This window comes from Dermacentor variabilis, chromosome 8, assembly GCF_050947875.1.
Source record: "Dermacentor variabilis isolate Ectoservices chromosome 8, ASM5094787v1, whole genome shotgun sequence".
Classification (NCBI taxonomy): domain Eukaryota; kingdom Metazoa; phylum Arthropoda; class Arachnida; order Ixodida; family Ixodidae; genus Dermacentor; species Dermacentor variabilis.
This window is the reverse complement of record NC_134575.1, coordinates 40,465,929-40,485,259: the sequence shown is the minus strand read 5'-3', so window position 1 is coordinate 40,485,259 and position 19,331 is coordinate 40,465,929. Positions and strand designations below refer to the sequence as shown.

Sequence of the window (19,331 nt, the reverse complement as noted above, 5' to 3'; positions counted from 1 at the left end):
GAAAATGTCGTGTATGTCGCCAGAAGGAGGTGAAGGTCGGCAGCTTGAGTAGTAAAAAGGTCAGCAAGGGTCATTTCGCCAAAGTTATCGCGCCGTGAACTTGTTGTGGTACAAATTAAGGATGAACTGGAGGGACTGGAGGGATCCAACGCTCAAAGTTCGCATTCTTCGGCAGCAGGGATGGCGGCGAGTTACATGCCTGCTCGAATCAGTTCAGGAGAGGCACTGAAGTTGAAAACGGGAATGCAGATGCGACTGCCGGTTACATTCACGAGGGTGTGAGCAGAACGTCTGTTACCGGGGATAGCACGTAATTAACATCAGCCACAGGAGGGCTCCATATCATGGAAATATACATGGCGGCTTGGGGAGAGGGACATGCGCACATAGTCGAGAGGGTAGAGACGGGCCGAAGACGTGGTTGGAGCATCGGCTGGGTGAGGTATTTCGAGCTGTAAGAGGCCAGTCGCACAGTCAATTAGGGCAGAATAAGTTGTGAGAAAGTCCGTGCCAATCATAACATCATAAGGACATTGCTCAAGAGCGGCAAATAAGGCAGAAGTTGGGCGACCGGCGATGGTGATGCGGGCGGTGCACATACCAAAGACGGCTGGAGTTCTTCCATCCGCCACTCTTACAGCGCGCTCTACAGCTACGAAGATCAGAGCTCATGAGGGAAATATGTACTGCGGTGTCGACAAGTATAGAGGTGGTCACGCCGTAAACGTCAACGTCCAGCACATATCGTCGAGTCGGCAGAGTAACTAGAGGGTCTTGGAGCGGAGTCGTGGATGCAGCGTTACCCCCGGGAGCTGCATCGTCTAGTTTCCTGGAGTGAAGGAGACACGGTTGCTCGGCGACGTCGCGCGGGGAGGTGGTGGAGTGCGGGAGCACGGACGGCGGAAAGGTTGCGAATGCGACTGGTGACGTCTAGGTGACGGCGAGGGGCTGGACCGTGTCGTGGCAGGGTAAGGCTTGTATGGGTGTACTGCAGAAAGTGGCTCAAGGCGGCGAGCATGGGCAAAAAATGGAGTGCGTTGCGGGAACGACCAACGGTTGTTTCAGTAGCGAGCAACTTGCCGTACACGGCGGCAATTAAAGCAGGTAGGTCGATCGTCTTGAGTTCTCCAATCAGGGTTTCGAGACCGTGGAGCGAACCGTTGATAACGGCGTAACGTTGTCGGAGTCCCAGAAGTGGACGTGCGACAAACCACGGCGTAAGCAGCGTGAACCCCGAGATTCGCTAGTTCGCATCACAGGATGGCTTGGACGAGTCAAATCGTCGGTGCGTTCGAGTCGCCAGCGTTAGAGTCGGCCAAGAGGCTAGCTTGAGCCATCGCTTCGATCCCGCAGCGGACAATCCTCGTCAATTTGGCCGAAGGCGTTGAAAGGTGAGATGGCGACCGCTCTGCCCACGGAGACGCCGCGGTAGTGTTGGGAAGCCGCGCGAATGGTCGCTCAATACGGCGGCTCTTGGCCTTCTTCAAGCGATGGCACTCCTCGATCACGGCATCGACGGTAGCACCATTTCTGCACATGAATAGATTGAATGCGTCGTCCGCTATCCCTTTCAGGACGTGGCCAACCTCGTCAGACTCTGGCCTGTCGCTGTCAGCTTCACGGCATAGCGCCAGCACATCGTGTGTGTAGGACAGGTACGTCGTATATGCACACAGGATGTGCGTAGGGCATCCTGGACGTTTGGGCTCGAGTTGACAGCTGTTTCTTCGGAGCGATTTTGCGGCTGGACGCCTTACCGAACAGATCCCGGAGCTTTCGCTTAAATGTATAACAGCTCCCAAATTCGGCCACATGATTGTCATAACACAATTACTTCGCCGTTCCACTCAGATAAGAGACCCCATTGGCCAGTACGACCAGCAGGTCCCAGTGATTGCGCTTCGTATTGCGTCAGCCGCTTCTCAACGTCGGTGTCATGAGTCCCATTTAACGTTCCATGGTCTCGAGGGTGGGCTAAAACAATCGTGGTCCGCGGCGACGACGCGAATTACTACTCGTGCGCCACGGTGGTCGCACTTCAGCGCCGACCGCTTCGAAGCTCCGTCTAGTGGCGAGAGTATACCCTGCAACTCCACCAATATGTGACGAGGCGTGAAAACTAGTAAAGTGAAGCACGATTTATAAACCGAGACTATCTACAGGGATGGCCAAGATGACTGAGCACGTGCTACGCCCCGGCCGTCGTCGTCTTCTTCGTCAGTCCAAGGAGGTGGCTCGTAAGAATATTTTCGCTAGGGCTGGGGCAGGATCCGCACATACGTGCACATGCACTACAGGCTGTCTACTTTACATGCGGTATTTTTGGAGATGAGGTTAGGCTTACTTTTCGCGTTGACTGCAACTGCAGGTTCATCCACGGCTGCAGTGAGCCGCATGTGTACCGGTTCCACCACTGGCAGATTATCGACACGTTCATTTATTACTCCCACCACATGGTCACGATCCCTCCTCCGGGCTGGATTTCGGCTGCCCACAAGCATGGCGTCAAAGTTCTAGGTGAGCCGTGGGGAGCTTCCCAGAAGAATTGACTTTTGAGGTCGTTCAAAGCAAATATGGTTTTCAAATTCTGTTTTATTGAAACAAACGTTACGTATACTAGTTGAGACGCTGTGCTTCAGTTTCCGTTGTGGAGCCACTCGTATAGTTGAAACTTTTGGTTAATTAAAACTTTCTGGCTCGCCAGGGAGCAGAAAGAAGCGTGGCTGAACGTAGATACTGAGGGAGCATTGACCAAGTTTGTTGAGTCAAAACGTGCACCATTTATTTATTTATTTATTTATTTATTTGAGTACCCCAAGGGCCTGTTAGGGCATTACATGGGGGTGGACGAAAAAGTTCAAGCGTAAGTGGAATATGTACAATGCAAATATATGAAGGCATTAGGAACCATAAAAAAAGATCTAAACATCAAGAAAGAAAGAAAGAAAGAAGAAAAGAGAGAAAGGAAGATAAGAAATAAAGAAAGAAAGAAAGAAAGAAAGAAAGAAAGAAAGAAAGAAAGAAAGAAAGAAAGAAAGAAAGAAACGAAAGAGAAACGGAGTTCATACAATATTTGGTAGCGGGAAAAACGCATAAGAACCAAAAATGCGATGTAGACAATCAGTACCCATCAGAACACGAGTTTAAGGATACAATCGAATGGTGATTTAGGCAAACAACCCACACATATACATATCAGATGAAACGGAATGAATTTTATACAATTCCAAGCACATGAAAACACTAAATAAATATTCATGCAAATGTGGGTTGGGACAGGTTGATACACTCTAAAAAAGTTAGCAGTGCTGCATGAAATGATGATGATTCCGTAAGCGAGACAATGTTTGAAGGTAGCAAGTTCCATTCGGCAATAGATAAAACAAGAGGCGAATTTGATAAGCGTTAGTCCTGGCAAATATAGGTTTTACTTTATGAACATGGTCTGCGCGGGTCGAGATGTGGGGAGCGGGAAGAATATGGGCTCGAGCGAATGCAACGTTGCTGTGGTAAAGGCTATGGAAGAAGGACAACCGTGATAATTTCTTGCGCATGTCAAGTGAAGGAAGATTAAGTAATTTCTTTAAGGCGGGCACACTTTGATATCGAGAGTATGAAGTTGAGATGAACCGCGCAGCTTTATTTTGAACTGATTCGAGTGGGTTCGTGAGATTAGACTGATGTGGGTGCCAAATTATGGACTCATATTCTATAGAGGGCCTGATAAGAGAACTGTATGCGCGAAACCTGGTATCTGTGTTCACAAGGTGTAAGCGCCGTTTCAGGTAGCTAAGTTTTTTGTATGCTTTTGTGGTGATGTGTTGAATGTGAGCATTCCTGCTTACGTCAATCACGTTAATCAATCACATTATTCATGCCATGAGAACTCGTGGTCACAACTCTATGAGATTCAGCCATATCCAACATAGTTTTTATGAATGTAATTGGCATATTTGTATATCTACAGCTCTAGTCTTATACCTAGTCAAACACAGTCAGCTGCGTTTTTATGGTTACAACTGTAATTAGTTTTGGGAGTGTATACTCTATGGATACTAAGGGTGTCGCCCATACTAGTGGGCAAGGCTATCGGTTGATGCTGCTGACATGGTTTCCACGAATTCAAATGGCCGCATGTCAGTTTGTGTTTCTCTTCTAGCCATACATCTGTTCAGAGTCAGGTGTGTAATGAATTCTTGCAACTTTTATTTGTATTTGGAAGTGCATTTCAATCAATTCTAGAAACCTTTAGATAGTTCAAACTGGAGTCTGTGGTTTCGTCAAGTTTATATTTATAAAGGCAGACGACTGTAGTACTTATAGAGCATGAAACTTCATTAAAATTCGCACTTTTCAAATTGCACAGCCACAATCATGCCAGAAAGCGGCTTATTGTTAAGTCGCATTTTCTTCTTTCACTACTCTCGCCTTTTCAGGAACTTTCATCTTAGGCAAGGACGATGGTAAAACAATTGATGAGATCAAAAACTTAGATCTCGTGCCCCAGGTTGCAGCCCAGCTAGCACATGTTGCATCCGTGGGCCGGTTTGATGGATGGCTAATCAGCATCGGGTGTGAAGTGGTGAGTTGGTTTTGGTATCTTGTAGCAGATTCGTGGGCTATCACACATGCTCTGAGAGGGCAACTTTAACTTCACAAATAGAAATACGAATTGACTTTTTGAAAGCGAGGGATTTGACGTATAATACGGGCCACAGCACGTACCTCTGCATATTACTTTCACACATTGCCCGTACACTGCACACACCAGGATGACATCTCAAAAACTCAATTACCGCATTTACTCGAATCCAAAGCGACCTCGACTGTAATGCGAGGGTTCACATCTCAGTCAGCGAAAAAAGAAAGAACCGCGGATGCAACGCGAGATGAACGGAAAGAGAAATGGTACCTTTATTCAAGAAATCAATTCGGAAACGGGTTCTCCTCACTTATCATCGTCGTCTGAGAAGGAGACGGAGGTTTCCTTGGGCTATATTCTCGGGCGATGACTTTAAGCGATACTTTCACTTTCGCGACACATCGCGCGATTCGGCACCGAAAGCGTCCCAGGCAAGTGTTCCAGGCGCTGTGCCAAGCTCGCTATCAATGTCATGAGCGTTGTCGGCCGTATACTTCGAGGAAATCGGTGCCAAAACGAGCCAAGTCTCGCGAAAGCGAAACTATACTTTCGCAAGTTATCGCCCGAGAATCAAGTCATCTGTGCCATCGAAAGGGTTTGAGATTAACTACTACTTAAAAGACCGCACAGCCATATTAATTGGGGACAGTACCAGGCCACTACGAGGCCCTTCCGAACGCTCTACAAAGGGCGTCCCATTGGCGCCACCATCCGAGAATCCGAGATTCGTTGACTCACTGACGTCGAGCCGCCGAGTTCCCGGCTCCTCGGCCATCAAACTTACTCGAGTGTCTGTCGAAGTGGTCGTCATAACGAACGCTCAGCGTCGCCGTAACGTTTCGAATGAACGTCTTCGAATCGCGAAAGACCGCATGGTAATGAAGCGCCGTAAACGTAACACCAGTCACAAGAACAGCGTAAAGGGCGTCGATCCCAAGAAAAAAGAAACTCTGAGTTCGGTCGCATTTTCTGTGGATTGAAACGAGGAGCTCAGGTACAGGTTGCCAACGTAACGTTAAAAACCGCGGAATTTAGAATATTTGTTTTAAAATTCTAAACTTTGCCGTTATTCGAATGTAACGCGAGGGTCGAGTTCAAGCGACGAAAATCGTGGAAAAAGAAAGACGCGTTAGAATCGAGCAAATATAGCACAGTAAAAATGAGAACCTTTCTAGCATACGGCTTATGCGTTAACACAGTTCTGATTGGATCTGTTCGGCGAAATTATGTGCGCAAACATACGTTGTGAAAAATTAGCTGACGTGGCAATTCATCATGGTGATCATGGCGAATGACCATGGTTAAGGACTATCGTCGAAATCTTACGACGCATCTATAGCATGCTCCAAAATGTAATTTGTTCTGTAGCCACCGAGGATAACTTATCAGCAATCGGATTTTGATCTTGCGCACTTGACAATTTCAACTATTTGGAAGATATTTATATCTTTAGGTAAAAGGAAAGGCACGGGAAGGACTAAATAAATATGTACCTACAAGCGCCTGTGCATGCAGCACTGCCCAAATGACACACAGTTACAGTTTCAGTAACAGAAACTGAAGAACATTCTCCTCCTAGACACTTATTGGCATTATATATATAATGTCGTATGTGCGGCATGCCTATATGTTTAAGTATAATCTCTTATGAGTTTAGCGAGTTAAATTCTCAAGTAATCTTTTCCAGAGCACTTCTTGTAAGTGCAATACGGGCCATGGTGACAGGCGGTGCGTGATCACCTTTTCAAACATGATAGACCTATAAATACTTCGTTTAGCGCAAAACAACGGACACAAGAAAAGGCGACAGGACAGCACAATGTGTTGGCGGGCTAGTTGGTGCGGATCCATAAATACTTCGTTTAGAGCAATCGTTTTGCGCTAAACGAAGTATTTATGGATCCGCACCAACTAGCCCGCCAACACATTGTGATGATAGACCTACTGTTGGTCAATGGGAGTAACTGTCGGCCTGAAAGGCAGCAGACTGTAATCGCTGAAGTTCCGTGGCACTAGCCGTGTTGATACCCAGTAGATATCTATGTTGGCGATCGTCTGTCGGAAGAGTGCTTGGATAAGAAGTGATCGAACCGAAGAATGTCCGAAATATTTGGCTTCAAGGATAGTTGGAGCGGGCGCCTCAAGTTCCTGCCTAAAATACGCGCAGCGTTATCTAGGTGTCGATTGGGCGAAAGAGATCATCACACGACGATGCCAATGCTGTATTCGTCAGGCACGCGAACTGATGTGCGTTGGTGTCCAGATTCACCAAGGTGGCGTCATTCTTTAATCATGGCGTCAACAGTGGAAGAACTGGCAGACACAACCAAGCTGAAGGCATCGCATCGCGGTTACCTCCGAGAACGTGTGGTTTGGCACATAAATCGTGAATCTTATGCTCGAAGCTGCCCTAGCTTTTCAGATCGTGTTCATGGGTTTTGAACCATACCCGAAGCGTTTCCCTGAGGCAAAAGATAACGCTGACTAGCATAGCAGTAGGGTCTTACCTTGTTGTTAGCACAAATGGTTTTGTAGAGGTTAAGCCAGCCGATAAAGTCGGTACTACCGAGACTTGAGAAGACGCCAAGGCCTCTGACGACAGAAAGCGCAACAAAAATGTTTGTGTTACGAATGCGGACCATGTCGGTTCCAAGATTGAATCAAATAGGACATTATGCGATTCGTTATTCAATATTTTCGAATATTTGGATACCGCTAAGTTAAGGCGGTTTGAGAAATTAACGTGAGGTCGTCCGAAATAGTAGGGTCAAGGAGTTATATAATATGGTGTGCATGCAAATATATAAAGATGACAGTTAATGTGCAGCGCCATTGTGCGAACAGTCACCAAAGCAGTGGAATCACGTTTATTTTCAGCCACGCACCTGCGTTCCAGTAGTGAAGGACTTGCTTAAGGCCGTCACCACAGAAGTACACAAAGCTGTCCCTGGCTCCCTTGTCATCTGGTACGACGCTGTCGACGTCAACGGAAAGGCCAAACCACACAACGAGCTCGACGAAAAAAACTCGTGCTTTCTCGACTTATGCGATGGCATCTTCCTCAACTTCCGGTGGACTGAAGCCATGCTCCAGAGATCGGCACAACTGGCAGGCAACCGCAAAGCCGACGTCTACGCTGGGGTTGACGTGTATGCACGGGGCACATCATATCCTGGTGGCTTCGACACGTATAAGGTATTTCGGCATTTAGTAAGAATTCCGATTCTGTTCTGACACGAGCCATTTGTTTTTCAGCAAGGTGAAGCGGTAAACAAGCTCAGTGCTGTTCATGGACTAGAACTCAATAAGTTAATGCTAAACAGATGTCTCCTTAAGCGCCTCACAAGAGTCTTCTAGCGATAGAAACATCCGGACAGTTTGGACATATGACTGGTTGCTCTCCTGTCCTTTCGTGTGCTTTTGTGCAAGAAGAGACAAACTGCACATTTTATGTGGATTTATGTGGATTTACAGCACCGTGTGCGTCCTATCCTCTATTCTGTTGTCCCATGTGCGTCTTTAGCGCTATATTTAAGCATTATAAAAAAACACCAACTCGCCCAATCTGCCGTTCTTGTTCAGACATTTCGAAGTCAGCTGAAATCGCGCGTGCGAGGTTGCTTAGTTTCTTTTGATGAAAAACATACTTGGCCAAAGGTTTGCATCTTCACACGGGTGTAGTAGACGCTAGTAAACCCGCTTTTTCTTGTCAAATGAGTATACAACTGCAACATCAGTTTTGGCAGCTGTTTTCAAAAACTATTTTTCAGGCCGTTCAGCTGGCTCGTAATTGTGGTTTGTCAGCTGCTGTCTTTGCGGCCGGCTGGGTCTACGAGACGAAGGACAAAAACAGTTTTGCAAGAAGCCAGTACCGGTAAGTGGCCAAGGAGAGAAATATTGCATGTCCTCTAGCACCATGGTAAAAAGCATATCCCGAAGAACGTATTCCTCGGTCTTTAAAAGTGTGTATCTGCAACTTTGGTATGCGCAGAAAAAGAAGCACACTTTGTGGCTTTTGTAGGCTGTACACTTTTGTCGAAGAGCATAATGCATACATTTCACCTGCTTATTAACATACAAAATATAGGACATTAACTGCCTAAGGACCTAAGTCTCAGTACCACTCACGTGGTGCCACATATTGGAATACTTCGTGGCACTGAAACTTAATTACATATTTAGTAAACTGCATTCTCATAACTCAGTCATCAAACGCGTAGCCTAGAAGCTAAAGCTACATATGAATGATATCTGCCTTAGTAAACTGAAATCATTACAGTTATAATTTGCCTAATGCCGTTTTCAATGGTATTTCTTCACTTTCGCCAACTAAGAATTTATTCTATCATTAATATTATATAAAAGCTTACGGCATTTACTCTCGATGTAGGACGTCATTGTGACGCTTAGCGTAATCAAAACTGCGCATGTAGCCGCAACATCCGATTAATGTTATTTCAATTTCAATTTCAGTAACAGAAACTGAAGAACATTCTCCTGCTAGACACTTAATTATTGGCATTATATATATAATGTTGGATGTGCTGCATGCCTATATGTTTAAGTGTACTCTCTTCTGAGTTTAGCGAGTTACATTCTCATGTAATATTTTCCAGAGCACTTCTTGTAAGTGCAATACGGGCCATGGTGACAGGCGGTGCGTGATTAAATAAGTGTGATTGCTAATTATGTAAGTTATGCTTACCGTAACTTAGTGTGCATGCTATGCTGACAGCTATTGCGTATATAGAATCTTCGTTTCAGTTCATTCTCTAAATTCTGCATTAGTATTTTGCACTCGTCCTATGTGCAACATTCAATTGCAAGGAATATACAACTGTGACCCCTCAATGAAAGCTACATGCCTGTGACTAGTTAGTCGCTTGCTAGGTAGCCTAACTGCAAACGTTTTTTGCTGAACATTGTAGTCTTTGTTACGTTTTTTAACAATTAATTCTGGTTTGATTACATGCATCCTGGCGGAATGTGTTTGTGTATGTACACATTATATCTTGCTTAACACCTATACTCTACTGGGCTTAACCTGTTTGCTTCACGAAGCTTGTACATGCTTGCATCGTTAACCTGTGACTCAATCTTTTACTGGAATCATATCTACATTACTGTTAATTTATTGTTTATTTATTCGACCTATGTAATACTCTCAAGCAAAAGGCCTTAGCCCCGCAAGTCCCAGCATGTCATTTCTGATGCACTGAATTTGACGGCTAAGAACTCCGATTTAAGCGCTGGTAATCGAATGTAATGCCCATATTAGCGTTCTTTATATGCTGGAGGGAGTTATGAGTTCGTAGTTCAACAAATTATATTCTAAATCACTAACATGTTAGTGATTTAAAATATAATTATAACTAACAGTTAGTTGATAAAGATACTTAGTAGTGTTGTAGCACTACTAAGTATCTTTATCAACTATTATTTCACTGTTTCTTGCACCAATATACCCTTCATTTATAAAAGAAAGTGAGCAAATCATTATTTTAAATTATGTGAAGTAGTGTTGGGGCTTTGTGGGGTGAACAGTTAGCTTGAATAAATAAACATTTATGTATTTAAGCACTATAAAATGTTCGGCTTCTACTCACTATTCCTGAAAGTCGATACTGTCAAACTTCGTTAGAACAAAGATGGATTTATTAAATTATAGGATAGAACGAATGATGATGCAACGAAATAAATATAAAAACGATAATCTTTTTTTGACTTCATAAGTGTGTATGCTTATCACGAAAATGAGATGTTTCTAATGAAAATATTTTCGTTTTATTTTGGATTTTGTTATAACCAGTCTTTTACCCTAGTTACACGGGCAGCTTAACCGCGGTTAAACTTAACCGTGGCTAACTCGCTCAACCTCGGTTAACGCGAACCGTAGTCCGCCAGATTTACACGGGCTATACCGATCACGGTTAACTGTCTGATGAGGCGTCACGTGATCACTTACGTAAAGGCTTCACTTTGAATAATTTTTCTTCGACATTTGATTACAGTGGCATAAAGATGTTATTTTTCAGCAAAACAATTGTCATATTTGTGTTTTAACGTATAAGACTGCGTTTTGCACGTGTAGGTTAGTTATTTTTGACACTCCTGCTCTCAGTTATGAGGATGGCTGGTGGGCAAACAACTATATAAAAAAGTCATACCTAAGGGTCACAAAAGGGTAAATATAAAGTTAACCCAACTGAACGAAAAGGTAAAAAAAATTCTTAGTGAGCAAATGAATGTTTCAACTGACAAACATTGGTTACATAATTAAAGGTAGTACAACTTTACGCAAATGCACTTTGAAACTATATGCTTGAATTTACACAGAAAAGAATAAAGAAGGAAGAAAAGGCAGTGCTTTCAGGTGTTAATGTATGTACACTGCGATTTCACATTGCACAAATTATCACAAAAAGGTACATGTTAAAAACACTGAAGTTGTCAGTTTAAAAGCAGCGCCATCAAGCTGGACAAAAAAGTGAGACGCACACAAACACACAGCGTTTGTGTGTGTCTCACTTGCCCAGTTTCATTGCGCTGTTCTTAAACGTTGAAATTTGTGCGTGGCCTTCATCTCTGTGTAGGGGCGCGCGTTTCGACTGCATCAGCGCAGAGCGGCCGGGCCAAATGATACGCTTTTTTTGGAAGATATCTGGGAAGCGCCAGCGCTGCACGTATGAGAAGTACCGTCCACCGTCTTGCCCGATTCCGAAACGACGGTTACACTAAACCGAGGTGGTCAAGCTCGGTTGGCGGTCAACCGCGGTTAGCGGCCTAACCGCAGTTTTGCCTTCCGTGTAACCGCGTTATAACCGCGGTTAAGGTCACCCGTGTAACAGGGGTATTACTGTATTCAGTGTACTGTTACTTGCTCAGATTAATGTTTCGAATAACTGGCGCATGTACAGGCTCTGGACATTTCCGGATGACTGCTGCTCTGAATGGCGCCTCATCGAGCTGCCACTGTCCACAAGTTTTTGCCAAGGCTTTGGCGGCAAGACGTTTGCAGCTGGCAAGGCAGGTCATCTTCAGTAAACGCCAGTGTCACGTGACCAGCAGCAGCAGTCACAGTACATTACCCGTGTTCGTGGACAAATTTCATTTGATGCATCTATTTAACACATTCTAGCGGAGCGCTTGTGTTTTATTTGTGCATAGTCACGCAGCTTCGTTGCCACATTCAGCGATTCAGACCACGAGCAGTTGCTTGAAAACACCCCTCAATTCGAGCATGAAACAATTGTCATGGCACATACTCTCATGTTCTTGAACAATGTTTCAATTTACGAGTAAGCTCAGCAAGTCGGGGCGGAGTGGCGCACCAGTCTTTGAATGACTCGTGCAGTCTGCGAGCAGTTATGCCATACTTTGGCTCCTGATGTGAGGCGTTTGCTGAGGAACACCCTTCCAATTCAGTGACTGGATTGTGCTTTTGATTGACGGAATTTAATGTAGCATAGCAACTCTTGTGCTATATCAGAGATGCAGTAGTGGAATCTGGAATAATTATGACCACTTGGTGTCGTTCAGGGTGTAAATATTTTAAGCGCGCAAGCATTTTACCTCTGCCTTTCATGGTTGAATGGTCACAGTCGGCTTCCATAGAAGTGTGGCTGCTGTGGCAAGGAATCGAACCGTCATTGTGCTTTTGATTGACAGAATTTAATGTAGCATAGCAACGCCTGTGCTGCATCAGAGATGCAGTAGTAGAGTCTGGAATAATAATGACCACGCGGGGTCGTTTTGAGTGCCAATTAATCTTAAATGCGCAAACATTTTACCTCTGCCTTTCATAGTTGAATTGTCACGTTCGGCTTCCATTGAAATGCGGCTGCTGTGGCAAGGAATCGAAAGGTCAACCTCAAGCTCAGAAAGAAAAAGATATATTGTTGTCCCGTGAGTCCCCAAAGCGGTCGTGCTTGGACGTGGCGATAATGTCGATGTTATGTAGCCCAACTAAATATTGGCCACGAATGTCAGTCCACTCACTTCCAAATCATATGCGCACACCTCGATACAGATAACGTCCAAACTACCGTGGTTCAACTTGCACAAGCAGCAGCTACAGCCTCGGGACCAAGGCAACGGACTCTGCGACTCCTGCGGTTCTGTAAGGCTGACGACAGAGGACGCCTACAACGGGGGCGGCAGCCTGCGCGTGCTGTTCAAGCCTAACCTTGACTACCCAGACGCTAAACCCTACATAAGGTACAACTGCGCACCCAGATTGTCCCTTTTTCACGTGCGTAATCGCGGGTTTGATGCAGCTCTGGCTGGCAGTGAAAGATGACACTACGTACGACTTCATCTCCACGAGAACCCGCCTCTTCAGTGATAGCCAATAAAAATGTCGTTTGCTGCTTTAGGTTCGAAAAGTAGTTTTGCAGATATGTCCGAATACAATAAACTCGGCACACCAGGGAAAGCAAAGCTTTACAAATGAGTTACCACGCCCTTTGGAAGCCCTAGGAATCTGCATTGGCCACTGCTTGAACATTACCCAAGACCTTCCGGACGCTTTACTGCACACTGCACAATTCCTTCTTTAGCACCGAGCTTAGTTGGAACTCTTACACCTTTTATTATAGCAGACACATTTTCCTCTATACTGCGACGGCTCTACCGATGCGGATACTGGGCGTCTCGTTTTGACGGCGTCGCACTTCTAATTATTAGTGATGGTGCATCACCGACGCTGACGTCCGGATACGCGTGCTTCTCGACGCCTTGGTCAAACGACCGCTTCGAGGCTTCAACACAGGCTGCGTCACTCGCTGGCATATTTGACAAATGATGCTCACCACAGTGCCCCACGCCGGCGTCTCATCACCGGCGCCGAAGTACAAAACGCTTGTGCAACTTCCCTCAAACCATTTGGACCGGGAGTCCTCAATTTAGGAGGTACAAAAAACCCTGCTGGTGATGTCGCGAGCAAAGTGAAGTAACCAAGAAATGAAGCTAAACCTCTCGCGCATGCCTCATTCTGCACAAGTATCAGTGATCACGCTTGCGCGTGTTTTTGAACAGCCCCAACAAACTAAGACGTACATACATAGGGTGACCAAAAATGAGTCTTATCGATTCCTAAATGTCTGCGCTGAAAGGCGCTAGATCCCCCCTCTCCCCAAATGTGATAGGTCCAAGGCGACACAATGTGGGACGATTGTCACCGTCAGGGACCTTAATCACTAAAACCACACAAGGAACTTTTTTAGTGGCTGCAGTAGAAGCGGGCATGTTTGTGTTGAAATCTCAGAGACAGTTGTATTCCTACACTAGTCTAATTGGCAGAATACTTCTAGCATGTCCACGTTTCGAAATATTCACCTGCAACTTTTAATTTCAGCCGCATACCTTCTCCGCGTGACGTCATCTCTTCCGTCACCCCCCGCGCGACTAACTTATGTCTTAATTTATTTCAATGGTATATAGTTCAGAAATGTGTAAACCTTAATTTTGATCACCCCGTATAACGCATTCGATGTGGGCCCATCGAGGTGCACATGCATGCTGATATACTTGATGTTGCCCAACCACTTTCGGTAACGCGACTTGAATTTAGGAGACTGTTTATAACCCTATACAAAAGTTGAACTGAATCAAAATGATCTGCCTGAACGAACGGGTCACTCATCGCATGCAGAATATCAGGTGTTCTCATTCGAGTACATGACGGCTGAGGGGTCAACGTGGCTCATGGGTAGTGCTTCGCGGCGCCCTGCACTATGCCTGTGCTTTTCCTAAATTTTAAGGCCTTCGATTGAGTTAGACCTGCATTGATTTATTCAGCGACTGAGGCCCCGAGGCCATAATTTCCACTACCGTCAAGACGCGGCCAAAACGTTTGCTGTGCTGGAAGCTTCAAAAACGTCCGACCTGAATAGAACTGAAGATTACAAGGAGCGCGACGACATTCATTTTGGAGAAACGGAAACCAATGCCTGGGTCTAACATCCATCAAAATCATACGTTGAACCTTACACGGGTAGCGATTTGTCTAAAATGCGTCATGCGGTAAGATAAAATTTTGACACGCTACGGATGAACTTTAGCAAGATATCTGAAGAAAATGACCATCCTCTCGATCAACCTACCAACTCAGCACAAGTAATTAGAATGCCGTATGGCCAAGATTACGTTTGTTGAGCTGACTGCAAAACCAACTAGTATTTGTTGTTCCGTGAGGGGAAATCGCACCCAAACTAAAGAATAACTAAGCTTGCTCATGTTTCTTAGTTTACATGAATATTCAGTGGAAGAACTTGTTCCAAAGCATTCACTACGCCGTTGTGGACGCGATTTGGCACTTCATTCAGTCAAAATTCAGTCGTAATTTGTGCGTCGTGTAATATTTGTCACATTTAGTAAGTTGTAGGAGCAAAAAAATGAACTGTCAGGCCAAAGTTCACTTTCACCTATACCACAATCATACGGCCCTGACATCATTTGAGGACTTATTCAAGCATGTATTGCTGCGTCCCCCCCCCCCCCCAAAAAAAATGCAGGCCTGAACGAGGTAACTGCTTTTCAGTAAAGTCGGGCTCTGGGAAATTGGTTGGCGACTGTTATTTGCATCCTTCGGAAATACGTTTTCTCCTAAACTGCATGGAAACCGCAAAATTATTGCCGTCATTACAACAACCATAAACAAGGTTGAAAATTGGCGTTTATCCGGAAAAATTGTGAAAGATGTGAGGTACGCCTTGTAATCGCTTGGCGATATTTCCCGCTCTACTATTCCCTGCTCAAATCTGGACGTTTTGCCCTGTGACAGGTTGTTTAGTTGCGACTTTCCGCTAAGCCCTCTTGTGGTGAGTTACACCTTCAAGAACATCAGCTGCGTCATCAAAGTTGGCCAGGACATTGCAACTGTTTTGAAGGTTAAAACTGCAGCAGGGGAGCCGGAGGACATCTTTCTAGGCACGATGATTGGTCTACCGGAGGGTGGCAACTACAGGGTGACACGAGAGATCATCGAGCCCGAGGACACTGAGCACCAGTCGAAGACTTACTGGCACACTAGGTGCGTACTTGCTCAATGGCAAGTTCAAAGTATATATGTTTTAAATGTGTGTACTTAAGGTAGTTTACGAAAAGGTGTCGCTTTACTATGTCGCATAAAAACATAGAGACCATGGGAAGGCCCGAGGACAGTGAGGACGTGTCGGGGACCTAATAACTCACTACTATGGGTGCATACCTTCTCAACGAGATTTTCGTTGTCCTTCTCCTAACGAGAACCTTTTCTTTGTCCTTGTTATTTTTGAGCGCTGGTTTACATTGACAATGCAAATTTACCAAGCTGCCAAACTAGTCGCACTCCTCAACTTATTTTTAGTAAAAAGGGCACTGTTCTGTGTTCTAACAATTTACTTTCAGATTCCATCGTTCTCACTTGACTCATCGTGATGTATCAACACGTCTCACGTCTACATTTTCTTTGTCTTCATGTGTATTGAGCGCTGTTTTTCATTCATAATGTCACATTACAATGCAAGTTTACCAGCCCGCCAAACTTGGCGCACTTGTCGAGATGCTCAAAGTCTAAATTTTTTTAAACATATGTAGTCAAGGTCATTCACACACTGGTGCTAGTATCTACGACGGATGCAAGTATGACAGTTCAGCCAATATGAGTACAATGGGCAGCATGCAGGGGAATATTTGCCTGGACTTCGTTCTTCCGCTTTAGTGTGTGCAGGTTGAAGAACGTACCTGCTTGCAGTCTTCGCCAGCTGACTGACTCGTGTTGTGTGAACTCTAGCGCTGAGATTGTCCAGCTTCTCTAGCAATAGTGGGCAGTACGTAGGCTTCACTAATCTTCGTGTTTGTAGCTCCAGACTTTCACACGGCGATATTCATTGTGCTTCATCTTTCTTGATTTCCGCGCAATCAGGGTTGTTTAAGCACAGCAAGGCAACAAGCCCCTGTGCACATGCACATTGCGAATCAAATTTACGAAGCAGTATTTGTTGACAGTGATCGAATTCGAAAGTCACAAAGCCGCTTGAAGCCACAAGAACGAAGTCCAGGCAAATATTCCCCTGTATGCTACCCATTGTGCTCATACTGGCTGAACTGTCATACTTGCATCCGTCGTAGGCACTAGCACCAGAGTTCCGCATTCCCCTTAGTCTTTCCCGCAGTAACTCTACCATAAACCGCGAGTCCGCTGCACGACGAACTCATCTTCCAGATATCTGGAGTAAACCTCTGCCCTCCATGAACCCATCGTCCGCTCTGTATTTGAAGTGCGGCATGTTATTAACATGCTAATAACATGGTATTATTAACATGTTATTGTACACCGCTCGAGAACGGGATGTCGATTAAATTGGCCTCACGACACGGGCATTCCAATTCGACAAAAGTTTGTTGGGCAGGTCTGAGAAATATACCCATAGAAGAAGCACAAAAAACAAAAAATCACAAAATGATTACAGTACGAGTGACTGGGAAATTCTGAGAATGCGAGGAGGGACAATATATCCTCACACAGACGGAGACTTGACAAGTAATTTTCAAACTGTGGAAAATTAGGGCAGCTGTGGAGTCTTCATTATAATTTGCCGATATTAACGAATACCTCGTGTAATCATTGATTTCACAATGCCTCCATGACTGCTGATATCTCTAGTGAATGTAATGCATTTTCATAATCTATCAAAGCCATATATAGAGGTTGACTGTACTTCGGAGCTTTCTTGGTTACCTGATTGATGACACGGACGTAATCCCCTATAGCACTTTTCTTCCTGACGCCAGCCTGTTGTATTGGTTGATTGAAGTATTGCCCTGATTAAACTGAAAATGATCTTGGTGAATATTTTATGTAACACCAAAAGCAAGCTAAACGATACATAATTCTTTAGCATTAAACGTCTTTTATCTTATGGATTATTAGAATCTTGGAATTCCTCCAGTTCCATGGTGCAGTTAAAGTCGTGAGGCACTGCGTATAAAGAGCCGCAAGTGGTTCTGGCATACCATTTCCTCCATCTTTGATTAAATCACCTGTTATTCCATCTTACCAAGCCGCGTTTCTCCGGGACACGTGTTCCAAGGCCCTACTGACCTCATCGCTAGCTATAGGAGCCTCTGCATCCTCTTCATCACTGCTTCCAACGGAGGTATAAGCGGCTTATCTGGGTACTGTGCAGCTCAGTACAGAATTCTGATTTTTGTATATCATCAACATTGCTGATGACATTACGACGATCATCTTTCACAGCACACATTTTGCACTGTCATATGCGAAGTTTTCCTATCACTGATTAAGAAAGGCTTCAGGAAAGGAGACCCTATCTATACAATGTTATTTGCTGCATTCTTAGAAGAGTTCAGCCTATTAACGTGGTAAGGCTTAGGAGTGAGGATGAATGGTGAATATCTCAACAATTAAAATTCGGTTTGCAGACGGCATTGTCCTTTTCATCAACACTGGAGATGAACTGCAACAAATGATCAGAGACCTTAACCAAGATTGTGTAGGAGCAGGGTTGAACGGTATTGTTCAATGGTCAGGCAAACGAAGAATTTATGATCGCCAGTCAGCCTCTAGAGTCCATGCAGTAGTATGTTTATCCAGGTCCATTAATCACTGGGGACTCTGACCGCGAGAAGTAATCTTACAAAAGAATAAAAATAGGGTTGGAGTGCATACGGCAGAAATCACCAAATCCTGACCGGGAGCTTACCATTGCCGTTGAAAACTGTACAATCATTGTATTGCATGATGCTGATGATAGTCTGCATCCCTCACGATCTTAATGTTTTCTTGTTTCAAGTGTTCGAAAGAAACGAATATTGTACAACTGTGAAATACCGAATGATTGAATAGGGATTATAAACAACATATTTTCAAATCCAGTATGAACCAAGCAGCCGAAGAAAGCTATTGATATTCGAAATTTCGAATATTTGCGCACATCTACCATTAGGTCATTGGTGGCCGTTCCCGTGTGCACTGAAACTGATTATCGTGCTCAATTCACCTTTCAGAAAATTCCGGCTGGAAGACTCGCGGGGTGCAGACGGTGCCATTCTTGAAGAGGTTGGCCTCCATTTATTCTGCGCCAACATGGAGGCTACCGTTTGCCTGCTGGGCCAACTGGACATCTCACGGCCAGCCGCTGAAAAAGTTATCCTCAGTAACGACGACAGCGATGACGACTACGAACCAGAAATGAAGCGGCAGCGAGACGAGCAGGACTGACTTGAATCGATTGAATTCGGGTAATAAGAAAACGTGTTGCCTGCAAAATATTGTGGTTTTGCCGAATCGGCGCAAGAGGAAAATGCATAAAGATATGCTAAACACACAGGACTTGTTGAGGAAGCTGCGAAGCGCCAAAATTTAAGATGCATAAAAATATCCGAGGCTAATTCCGTCGAATATAACGAATACGAATTAACGAAGTATCTTGCCACTATCCGCATGTAACATACATTCAAACCCACATGTACAATGGCATCTCATTGATACTATTCTGCATAGTAAGTTTTTCAAATGTTTTTGTAATTTTCCCTGCCAACTTCCTTAAGGATCTTTTATATCGGTTTTTGCAACTGCATTTTCACCTAGTGGAAAAGCATGATGTGACGGCACACGTGGGATTTTGCTGGTATTTGTAAAACTCATACTTCTATATTTTAATGTATTAGCATTAATACCATTCAA

At 44.6% G+C, this 19,331-nt stretch overlaps 1 protein-coding gene across 2 annotated transcripts in view; it reads left to right on the top strand.

Annotated features, from left to right (window-relative positions):
• Positions 1 to 18,900, top strand: part of LOC142591006 (cytosolic endo-beta-N-acetylglucosaminidase-like) — a 21,529-nt gene extending 2,629 nt beyond the window's left edge. Inside the window, exons 2-9 of one of the 2 annotated variants that reach the window (XM_075703383.1) lie at positions 2,369 to 2,517; positions 4,437 to 4,582; positions 7,520 to 7,837; positions 8,413 to 8,516; positions 11,560 to 11,668; positions 12,672 to 12,859; positions 15,426 to 15,674; positions 18,653 to 18,900. In XM_075703383.1, the coding sequence (XP_075559498.1) occupies positions 2,369 to 2,517; positions 4,437 to 4,582; positions 7,520 to 7,837; positions 8,413 to 8,516; positions 11,560 to 11,668; positions 12,672 to 12,859; positions 15,426 to 15,674; positions 18,653 to 18,866 (1,477 nt within the window). In that variant the 3' untranslated portion in view covers positions 18,867 to 18,900. The remainder of the gene's footprint in view (positions 1 to 2,368; positions 2,518 to 4,436; positions 4,583 to 7,519; positions 7,838 to 8,412; positions 8,517 to 11,559; positions 11,669 to 12,671; positions 12,860 to 15,425; positions 15,675 to 18,652) is intronic. The other variant, XM_075703384.1, reaches the window with a different exon arrangement.
• Positions 18,901 to 19,331: the final 431 nt, after the last annotated feature.